The following is a 12,010-nucleotide window of genomic DNA, read 5'->3' on the forward strand; positions in this document are numbered from 1 at the left end:
CCACGATATTTTCGGATCGTAACATTTCCGCACATCAGAAATTATCGTTAACTATACAAATTTTCGCAAATCTTACTTTCAAATATAAATTTGTAGATTGATAAATGGGCCCCATTAGGTTTCTTGTCTCTTGCTGCTTTTAAAATAAAATGATCTTATGCACTACTTAAAACTGATGTACATGCTCTACTTCCCCACTATCCCTTCATATGCGTGAAATATTTCACCTGAGTAACTGTCTCCACAGATCCAATGTATGTGTCAGGTCGCAGAAGAATATGCTCAAGCTGGGTCTTTTTCTGGTAAACTCTTTCTACGGACATCTTCTTGGAGGAGTCATTTTTATTATTGCTTTCTGTTTCTTCCTTTTTTGATGCGTTCTGATTATCAAAAAGTGTCTAAATAAATGGAGAAAAAAAGTATATGAAACACCAAGCAATTATTTCAAATAAGTACACATAAGAATTAGTACTTGCCTGTTTTTTTACAGAAATACATGTCAGATGGCGTTAACAGCAACCAAAAGAATAGTGCACTAGGAATTACAATACCACACAGATGGACAAAGGGCTGCATCAACGAGGCAACGTGGGCCCGATCAAACAAAAAATCAAACCCGCCCAATTGAGATCTGGACAATTTTAAGCCAGTTGTCGGTCAGATAGGCCTGACGGGGGTGCCTAAAAACTGAGATCAGCAACTGAAGTCTGCCTGTGTATGGCCACCTTTACAGTTAAACCAATGCTTCCATAATGTCTAGCTGAAAGCAGACCAACTCCATACTCATAGGGGCACATGTACATGTACTTATCCATGAACGCTCCGAGCGTTCGTTCGATCGGTCCCAATCGTACTTTCAGCTACTTTTTTGATGCTTGCGCGACTTTTTCGTATTTTTAGCGCAACAAAAAAAAAAGTATCGGTTTTGCAGCTGTTTACAATCATTCGGTACGAAAATTTGTGACTTTCGGTCAATACGATATTATCGTGACTAATACGATTTTTCGTAAGCATTTTCGTGATATTTGCAATCTTCAGAAATTTTCGTTTACAATCCAAATTTATCCCATTATCGAATGCGTGTTTTGATAAATCTGCCCCTTAGAGTAGAGAAGGTTTTACAGATGTACTTGGGGTCCTACAAATTCCTCCAATTTTACTCTAGTCTAATATACGTACATGTACATATGACTGGCAAACTAAGCAATAAACTGCAGTCTACTAGGGCAAGAGACAGTGTAAGTAAAATATAGCTGCTTATCAGCTACTCCGTAACAATTTGCTAAGGTTACTTGGATTTTAAAATTATTTGTAATTGTTATTACTATTAAGCAGTATACATCCGTCCCTTCCCATTCTCTAAACTGGTAGTTCTTATTAAAAGCAACAGTGAAGCAAGGTACAACAGCCTGCTATTCCCTTAGCCAGTGTCAGACTGGAACCCCAGGGGCCCACCAGAAAACCTTATACCATGGACCCACTCTCCAAACTATTTTTACTTCTTTCCTCACTCAACCACTTAATTCTCCAAGTCTCTTTTATTTCCATGCAAGTATCTATCCTTGCTTAGGATGGTTAGGAGCAGGAGGGCCCACTAACCCCTGGGCCCACCGGGAGTTTTCCTGGTATCCTGCAGGGCCAGTCCAACACTGCCCTTAGCCAGAGATTCCAGTGCATTGTACACTTCTGCGTTTCTCCTCATCAGGTCATTAATCACAGAACATGCAAGGTTGCTACATTGCTTTAATGGTATGAGTAGCCAGATCCAGCACTGCAAGGAATAGCTAAGGCCAGGCAGATACTGCTTTTTTTTTTTTATAGGAGGCCCTCACCTTTTTTTTGCTTGTGCCCCTGACAAAGGCCCACCTCCCTTTGCTGGGGTCAAAACGCATTGGTTTTTTTTTGTGTAACGTGTTTAAAACACAAACTCTTAATGAACATTTATTTTATGACTAAGATAGTAAGACTTGTAAAGTCAATTTTGATGCCGTGTAAAATGAAATTCTCCACAAAAAAAAAAAAAAAATTGTGTAAAAAGCTGCGTAAAGTAAATGGAAAAGTTTGCCGTCTGAACGCCAGATTTTACATCCTTATGTAACGTAAGTTCTGGCGGAAGAAAAAAAACAAAACACCAACTTCACGTGGCAAATTGCAGTTTTTTTTATGCCCATGAATGAAATATTTGTCTACAGATTTTTTGATTTTTTCTTAATTTTTGAAATTATATTGCCCTTGCTATTATAACCTATTTAGATGATTTTGAAAAAAATCATCTGAATACAGCTATTATTATAAAGGAATAGATTAGTGGCATTTGACATGTGTGACTTTATCCCTTTTAATCTTAATAGGTGATAGCGCAAGAAAATGGCACTGGCATTAACTCATAATGTTTGCTTGTGGCAGACTATTTCTAGAAATTGCATTTTTAATTTTTAAAAAGCCTGTTTTTCTGGTAGAAAGAAAATGTGAAAATAGGGTCTAAACAAACTGCATAGTAGATACAAAAATTCTAAATAACAAATAGATTTTGTGTGCATTTTACCAAAGGACTTAAGTAATTTTGAGTAAACAGGTCTTGTCAAATCACAAATTCTAGATTCTACGTAGTTCTAACAATATAAGTTTTCAGTGTGTCCCAGTGTCTTTGTATGTATAAATATGTGCAGATATAGTCAGCTCCTGCAGAGCCTACAATATCTGCACATCAGTAGGAAAGAAAGGTACATGCTAAATACCATAGCTTACTAAAATAAATCCTCTGAGTTTCTTTTACAGTACAGTAGAAGGATGGTTATCCAACCATAAAATGTCGTTAACAACCTTAAAAAAAAAAAATTTGCATACAATGTGGCTTGTTGCTTTACAAAGAGAGAAAAATAACATATCTTGGACACGATTTATATGAGGCTCAGAAATATATTGACATTTAACAACTAAGCATTTATTTTGATTAGGGTTAAAACCGATTTAAAAACAGCAGTTGGCAGGCAGCTTGAGCTTCCTAGTCATCTGTAACTTTATTTTTCATATAATTAACCACTCCACTGCACACATAAAAACAACAAATATGTTGGGGCTTTATAAACAAATGATTAGGAGTAAAAAATGGTGTTGCTTCAACAGTTACAAAGAACACTTGGCTAACAAAACCCAGAAACGCACTCTTGCTCTCCTCACACGCATTGCTGACAATGACCATGTGTCTGGATTTCATTATGGGGGCTGGTTATGATCCACTACAAGGAAAAGTATAAACTATAAAAGAAATGCTTATCTTCTGTTTATTCCCCATGTCAAGTGATGTGCAAAAGAAGGCCTTCCCAATATTTATGAACTACAACTTCATCCCAACAACATCTGGATGGCCTCTGGTTGCCCATCACTGCCTTTGCTAGCCAGAGCATTTATTTTCATTTTAGTAGTTGTACTAAAGCACTTAACAGTATACTTTCTGCATCACTGCAACTGGCCAAAATAATTTGCTTTATCTACAAACAAGCGCATGTGCTTTGTTAAACTTTGTCCAGTACTACACTACACAGAATGGTCTTATTTGACAGTAGTAAGAGGGATATGTCTGCATGTCACCAGAGCTGACATTCTTTACCAAAACCTACACTAGGGGGCACATTCATCAATGTACGATTGAGCCAGAATACCAGTTTTAGAACTGTGCGTATTTTCTGCGATTTTTTTCGTTAATTTGCGCAACTTTTTCATACTGTGCGACAAAACCGTATTTGTCACAACGAGTACGAAAGTTTCGGAATTCGTTCAAGCTTCAGTATTGCGACTTTCCTTGGGCCAGGTTGGAGCTGCAGAGTGCCACTGAGTCCTATGGCAGGCTTCCAAAATCATGCAAAGAAGGTTCAAAGTCAAAGTTTTTTGTGCCTTTTAGGATCATTCAGATACGAAAATTTTGTAACTTTCGGATCGTACCACGATATGTTCGTACAACCACGATGCAAAATTTTCGTACTTTAAGCATACACCAGAAAATATTGGATTTAATACGAATTTTTTGTATTGTGCTTTTTAATGTCCGAAATTCATACTTTGATAAAATGTGCCCCTCAATGTTGACACATGAAGCTGAAAAAAAAAATGCAAAATGTAGCACTAGCTAGATGATGAATTTTATCCCACAGTAGAAAGACTAATGTTTTTTTGGGAATGAAGGGTTTAAAAAAAAAAAAAAAAATATTACAAAGACACAAAAAAACCCCCGAATACTGGACCTGGACAATAGCATCACAGAAATTCATGTCAAGTCTAATACAATTTGAGAGTCTGCACTTAAATACTAGTTGGACCCAAATGGAAACGCTTTATTCTCAGACGTATATAATGTTACAGTAATGTCAAATGTTCTGAGTGGTAACCCCCCAGGCTTGAATGGTAATCTCATGGATCATGTAGGTGCAGATGTGGGCAATTATTGCTCAGAAACTGGACAGTGAGTGTTTTAGATTAATATTCACTTATGTCAAATATGCTAGATTACTGAAATGCAAGATTAGAGCTCACCACAGAAAATCACCCACTATTTATTAATATGTGATTTTTAGAAGCATATTCATCAAATGGTGACCTCTAACTTTTACCCATTGATAAATCCGCTTCTTAAATTCCCTTAGGAATGAATAGAAAGTGGGTGAATTTTTCTGTGGATGTCTCTAATCTCACATTTTGATAAATTTGCCCCCTAGTGTTTTGCTGCCAGCCAAGCTTGAAATTACATGGACAGCAAACCACTGTGTTGCCCCCACATGCCATTAACCCTCATGTAACCGCTCAAAAATGTATGCAAAGGTCTTGAGTGGTTATACGATTTTCTGTTTCAGCAGGGACAATTCTCAGCATCCCCTACAGCAAGGTATTTTCTGGTGTTTTTTAGTTGTGACAAAACACATAGCATGCTATTGCCCCCTAAGGGCGGAGGTGACTGAAATTTGTGGTGCAGGAGAAACTGCTATTGTCCTCCGAGCGATGATTAGTCGACACAATCGGATTTTTCAAAAATACAGTGACTAGTCACCCACTGTCTCCGCCCTGAAGGAGTAACTTCATTAAAGGGGCAATATACCCCCTTTTCAACATGCGGAAAGAATGGGGTTTGTGTGGAACATTCAATTTTGACTAAAACAATGGACAAAAAAAGTATCTTCTTCATGTTTGGACAAAACAGAACAAAGTGAAAAAAAAAAAAGTTACCTGTTTGCCCTATATAGTTCATGAAATAACAAAAAACAACAGGGGTATATTTATTTTAACAGGCAAAAAGCCATATTTATTGATGTAATTCTAACCAAGGACCTATACTGCTCCTTTAAAATAATTAATTTCTTTGCCCCACACCCACAATTCTCTGCGACAACTCTGCAAATGAGGTCACAGAATTTCTGAACTGTTAAAAGAGTGATACATTTCCCAGCATCATCAGTAAAATATCAGCAAGTGTATTTTAACAGTTGCTCTGTACCAGACTTTGAAAAAGTTTTAATAATGCAGCTATTGAAACATGGAGTAATATTAATTTAATTTTTAAAACTAAAAAGCATTATTTATCAGTATACTGAAAATTATAAGTTTAGTGAAGGTGATCTGCTACTATAAAGTAAGCAGTGAGCAATGAGACACATCACAGGAGGAATGATGCTGGCTATGCAAATGCAAGGATGCAGACAAACTAACGACCCCATGTTGTCTACTTAAAGGAACAGTAACACCAAAAAATGAAAGTGTATAAAAGTAATTACAATATAATGTACTGTTGACCTGCATTGCTACAACTGGTGTGTTTTCCTCAGAAAGACTACTATAGTTTATATAAGTAAGCTGCTGTGTAGCCATGGGGGCAGCCATTCAAAGGAGAAAAGGCACAGGTTACTTAGCAGATAACAGATAAAACCCCATTTTATGGGGCTTATCTACTAGTTATCTGCTATGTAACCTGTGCCTTTTCTCCTTTTTTCCAGCTTGAATGGCTGCCCCCATGGCTACACAGCAGCTTATTTATATAGTAGCTTTTCTGTAGCAAAAACACCCCTTTTTTGCAGAGCAACAGCACATATTTTAATTACTTTAAAACACTTTAATTTTTTGATGTTACTGTTCCTTTAAAAACAACTAAAACCCAGATCACAAATCAGCCTGGTCAGAGATACTTAAAATTTTCATAAGGTTGCTGTCCTTGGCAAAAACCTCTACTAAGGCAGCCATCCACAGACCTCTTAATGTAACATATTACCCCCCATTTATAGACCTGCCCTCTCTACTATGCTCAAACATATGTGTGACTACCTGTAAGTGCTAGGCCAGCTGCACTGTGCACCTGAATGCACTGATCAGAGCATTTCAAAAGTGCAAAGGAGAAGGTCAATTAATGGAAAAAACATGTGAGGAGGTATCATACAATATACTGCACATGTATCACTTCATTTTTTCATATTTTTGCAGGGTCCCTGCTTTAGCTAAAATATGTGGAGCGTCTGTCAAGAGGCCAATAAACTTTCACCCAATTTCTGTATAAAGTAAGTTGCCTGTGCATCAATGTTGAAATAAGAGAGATCTATTTGCGCTACAGTTCAGAGTTGCAACGTTGTCACACATTTTCAGATGGAAACCTATGTAACCCTGATTTTTTTTTTTTGTTACCTAGTATAATCTGATACTGATTCAAACCATAAGACCATCCTTGTAAACAGCAATTCAGATGTGTGTGGTCTATCTAGAGACAAGTACAGCTTATGAAAAACCATGGGTACTTCAGTAAATGTACCCTGCAGTGGACAAAGGCTCAAATACAAGATGTTATATCCCTCACAGTCTATGCTTTACGGTAACCAGGCTGTAGGCCACGAAATACAGAATACTGAAAGTAGTAGTTTAAAACCAGTTGGACATCTTAGCCCTTTATACCATGTCAAATATTCCACGTTTCTTAAAGACAGAGCCTTACTAAATGAGAACCTCGTTGTTTGCCCAGGCTCACCACAAGATACCTCTGTCTATAAGACCAATAACTGGATGGCATAAACATGGAGTGTAGTTTGGATGTAGATGCTTGTTCTATCTTTTTAATTACTAATAAAACTAAAACTTTTTAAGGCACAGGATCCCCTGTCCCATAAAGCCTACAATCAATATTAGGCCGTAAAAGGCCATAAAGACTAACCAGTTATTAGGACACATGTATGTCCACAAGTGCAGTAAAGTGCAATTTCAAACGCAAGTACCATGTTTTTTTTCCCACAATGCAGTGTTTTCCCCAGAATTCCAGCATTATTGTGGATGCAAGAGGGCAATACACAGTACTGCTGATCCTACAGCATTATATCCCATTCATCAAAATTACTGCAACTGCACAGATGTCCACCTGGCATCATTTCCGATGTTCAAGGGACATCTGCATGCATTTTTTTTTTAGGCACAAGCGTGCTGCGCCTATTGATACTCGAAGGGACCCCTGGAGCTACCGCTTGGTCAGGAGGTGGCAGTAGCTCCAGGGATTCCCTGTAACAGTAGGCGCAGCAGAGCTCAATTTGGAGCGGAAGGTGGAAGGGCTAAACAGCACCAAGTGCAACTAGATGGAAGTGCACATTTTGATGCAAATACCATTAATGAAAGTGGTTGACTGTGGGGAAATATGGGGACCACAACTGCACTTGTGGATGATCATGAGCCCTATATAGTCCAAGAAACTGCTGCACACTGTAGAAATTGTTGTAACGCCTAAAAGTGACTTTATTGGCCCAATACAAGTGGACATCAGAAAGGCAACATTTTGGGCCTTACTGGACCCTTTATCAAGCCCTGGGGTCCAGTAATGCCCAAAATGTTGCCTTTCTGATGCCCGCTTGTATTAGGCCAATAAAGTCACATTGAGGCAATACAACAATTTCTACAGTGTGCGGCAGTTTCTTGGACTATATCTGTATTTAGACCCATGGCAGGTTGGGTTGTTTACTTCTTGGCACCTGTTCCAAAGGGTTAACACAGGGGTCTACTCTCTGCTCTAGCACTTCATCGCTCACACACACACACACGGGCCCTATACACTTTACAAACCGTTCCAACGGAAGGGAAGATTCAATACATGCACAACCCATGCAAATGCATTAAAGGTGTTGGTCACCTTCCAAATACTTTCTTCAGTTTAGTTGTTTTCAGGACACCAGAAATACTTTTTTTAAAGTTACTGTCTATTTTTGTAACCATTTTTCTAAAGCTGACGTTTGCTGTTCAGTCTGGCAGCTATGTAACCCAGGTAGCCTCTGAATTGTTCCAATTTGCAACATTAGTTGATACATTTACCAGCAGCATCTGTGGAATGTTACTATTATAAGTTTTTAAGTTACAGTCTATTTTTTGTAACCATTTTTCTACAGCTGAAGTTGAAACTTTGCTGGCCAGTCTGGCAGCAATGAACTGTTCCAATTGGCAACATTAGTTGATACAATGTACCAGCAGCATCTGTTACTGTTACTATTATATCGGCTGTCTTTACTGAAACTCAGGCATTATACTTATAAGGGCTGAAATATAAAATGTAAAGAAAATGATAACTAAGCTTACAGTTGGTGACCCCCGCCCCCTTTCGCAGAGTTTCTCTATGGAGACATGAAAAGGGGGGGAAATTCAACTTTAAACTTAAAGATGTATTCAGGAAAGCCCCTAAAGAGTTTACAGACGAATGGCAATGTAGAGGGAAGTCAGTGAACTCCAAAAGGACTGGGATTCCATTGAGGCCAGGAACATCCAGCAGATAGCCAGCAGTTCGCCTGCTTTAGCAACAGAGGGAGCACTGCCCCAAGGGTAATTACTTACCACCCAGGTGAGCCCTCCGCTCCCTCCTCCAGCTCCTCCGCCGCCGCCGCCGCCAGATTTAGACATGTTTCTCTCCACAGGAAAGTGCGGGGATGGTACCTAGGAGATAAATGGAACCAGGAGACAGGGCTAGTAGGAAGAAATTCGACCAATTCCTTTTGTATGGCGGAGCTGCTCAGCTTCGCAGCCTGTGCTCGCACCGGGGCCTCAGGCCTTTCCTCATGCACTGGCTTTCTGTGTCGAACTTCTTCCCTCCCTGTGTCCTTAGTCAGGCCGGTCTCCCCTTTAGCAACACCAATGCCCGAAGCCCTTAGCATAGGAGGAACAATGGGGATGGAAGGAGCTTTCAGGGATGCGGCAGAGGCGGGGAGGCGTCATGTGGGGACTCGGTTTGCACCGCGCAGGGGGGACGGCTACCCCAAACAGCAGTCTGCAAAGCCGAACCTTCCTTCACCCCCGGTTACTCCTTCCTTTTCCTCCCCACAGACAATACACACCGCTGCTTCCGCTCTCCGCAGATACACACTGGGGCCCGAGAGCGCGCTGCAGCCAATGGGCATGCTCCTATTGCGTGACGTCACCAAAAGAGTAGGCGGGGAAATTTGATTTCGGAGAAGGCGCCTGAGACAGGGGGAAGAGGAATGCACTCATGACGTCACCGAGGGAAAGCAGTCGAAAGCCGAATGCTGAGCGGGGAAGGGGAATCGAGCAACGTTCCGCCGGCTCTTTAGCGGCTAATAAACTACAACTCCCAGAGTTCCCGGGTTGTGCAGCATTAATAAGACATAAGAATGGAAATAAGAATTGAACAAAGGAGCAAGAGGCGGAGAGGGAGGCACGCTTCAAGCTGAGACTGTGACTGCAGGAGTGTAGCATGGACTAGGAGTTACACATAGGAACTAATTAGCTACGGCTCATTCTTTTAAATAAAATAAGAAACACGACTTATATTTTATCTTGTATACGGTACAGGCCATTTTTTCTGTTAGAGCAGAGAGGGGACTTTACCCTGGCCCCCCAGCAGGTGGGGGAGAAAACCTACACACTATGTGCAACTGTGCAGCAGTTTACCTATTTTAAAGATGATCACCTTTAGTTATACACATTTTTAGTACTGACATTTTGAGACAATTTGCAATTGGTTTTCCTTATTTTTTGTGATGTTTCAGTTATTTAGTCTTTTTGTTCAGCAGCTCTCCAGATTGGAATTTGAGCAGCTATCTGGTTGCTAGGGTCTTGTTACCTTAGCAACCAGGCAATGGTTTGAATGAGAGACTAGAATATAAGGAGGAAAGGGCCTGAATAGAAAGATACAAAATAAAAAGTAAGTTTTTTTGTTGCTGGGGTCAGCAACTTAAACTTAACTTAAAGGTAAACCACTATTTAAAGCCGGACTACCCTGATCAGGATAATGGCACACAAGATATTTTCTATAGTTCCATCCAGTAGAAAAGGGAGGACATTATGTCCTTGCCTGCCTGTTCTCACCTTATGGTATTTCAAATAGTATGTCTTGGCTGATATTCATGGAACACTGCTAGGTTTCAAAATGACCAGTGTGCCATAGGTGTTAGTCATTTCCCACTCCGATATTGGCACAGGGGCATTTTCTGTAACCCTGGACCTGGTTTAGGCTTTTATATAACTCATGCAATGGTATGGTTAGAACTAAAATAATTAAGGAGCTTGTAAGGTAAAATGGAAATTTCTGGGTGCAAGGGTCACTGACATATTTGGTATGATTAGGACCTGGTGATATGTTAGGCATGACTAGGCTGTAATTGTGATGGCTATACTTGTTTTAGGAGGGACAGATGGTTAGGTATTTGCATTTATACAAAACCTGAATTAAAGCAAAGCAAAAAAAAAAAAAAAAGTCAAGGCTACCATTGGGTATGGCCTTTCCAGGCATTACTGGTGCTTTTAGCGTTTGAAGCAATTTTACATAATTGTAGTGGCACAGTTAAAATAGAATTTTGAGAAGAACTGTTCCATTGTGGGTAAAAACATGGCAAACTGCACAATATTTTTGTACTTTCAGTGGCTGATTTACAACTAAAGGTGCAAAACTACCTGTGGCTAGCGGATAGTACTCATTAAAACTAATTTCTAGTTGGTTGCTATGGGCAACAGCACTTTTGCAATTGATCACCTCTAATAATAAATGTGTCCTATAGTAAATTAGCCACCTTATTTTTAGCACTTATGGTTATATTTATTGAAAAAGTGAGCCATATTGCACCAGAGCAGAACAGCTCTCTGTCCACATGCAGTACAGGGCCTCCCTGTGGCTGTCAGTCTTGGGAGTGATTTAATCTGGTGAAGAGCACAATTACTATACTTGCTGTGGGTAGAGGCACAAATCCTAAACGAATGGGTTCTAAGGAGTGAAATTTTGCACTTCTTAGCACACCACCACTACCCCTGTTTTTCGTAAATTACTCATTGCTTCTCAATAATATGCGAAAGGCTTTGAACTATTTAGTAATAAAGACTACAGGAATTTAGAGATAATCAGTGTCTGATGCATAATTGAAAGTGGAAATATTGTCAAGAATGGAATACTTAATGGAAATGGCTATTAGAATAGAGGAGAAGGAAAGGTAAATACAGCACCCAGAGAAAAGCTGCACTAAGTCCTCTATCAAAAGAAACACATGATTTCCTTTCTTCTTTTGTGTATACATGTTCTTCTCTATCAGACTTCCTTCTCTCAGAAAAATGCTTCAGGGCAGGGCACAAGTCTGCTCAGTTTACTCCTCTCTCCCCTCCCAACTGTGCTGTAATCTGAGCTACAAGCAGCTAGAGCTGCAGCACGGAAGTTACTGAGACCAAGCCAAATGGCAGCTGGAAAATCAAAGTAACACTAATATATTTAAATATATATATATATATATATATATAAAATGAAATATACTGTATATCTCACTCTCTGGGTCATTTAACCTCATAGAGCAATATTTTTGTATCAGTGACTGGTATTTGAAAGATGAAAAGAGGCCGAAGAAAAAGGCCAGTAATTCAATAATTATAAACAGTAAAAGAACTGTTAAAAATGTTTCTGAGTTCTGACATAAGCCATAGTGCTAGGTAATAATCCAATGCATAGGTTTGAATGCATGTATACCTATCAAAACTTGTCATGCACAGATGTCACAAAAAGGACTACTGTAAAAAA

General features: G+C 39.4%; 1 protein-coding gene across 2 annotated transcripts in view; it reads right to left on the bottom strand.

Moving 5' to 3' along the window:
- Nucleotides 1-9,769, bottom strand: part of top2b (DNA topoisomerase II beta) — a 46,388-nt gene extending 36,619 nt beyond the window's left edge. For both annotated transcript variants that reach the window (XM_018095006.2, XM_002932410.5), the window contains exons 1-2: nt 8,833-9,769; nt 228-398 (exon numbers count right to left, since the gene is read on the bottom strand). In XM_018095006.2, the coding sequence (XP_017950495.2) occupies nt 228-398; nt 8,833-8,898 (237 nt within the window). In that variant the 5' untranslated portion in view covers nt 8,899-9,769. The remainder of the gene's footprint in view (nt 1-227; nt 399-8,832) is intronic.
- Nucleotides 9,770-12,010: the final 2,241 nt, after the last annotated feature.

This window comes from Xenopus tropicalis, chromosome 6, assembly GCF_000004195.4.
Source record: "Xenopus tropicalis strain Nigerian chromosome 6, UCB_Xtro_10.0, whole genome shotgun sequence".
Lineage (NCBI taxonomy): Eukaryota > Metazoa > Chordata > Amphibia > Anura > Pipidae > Xenopus > Xenopus tropicalis.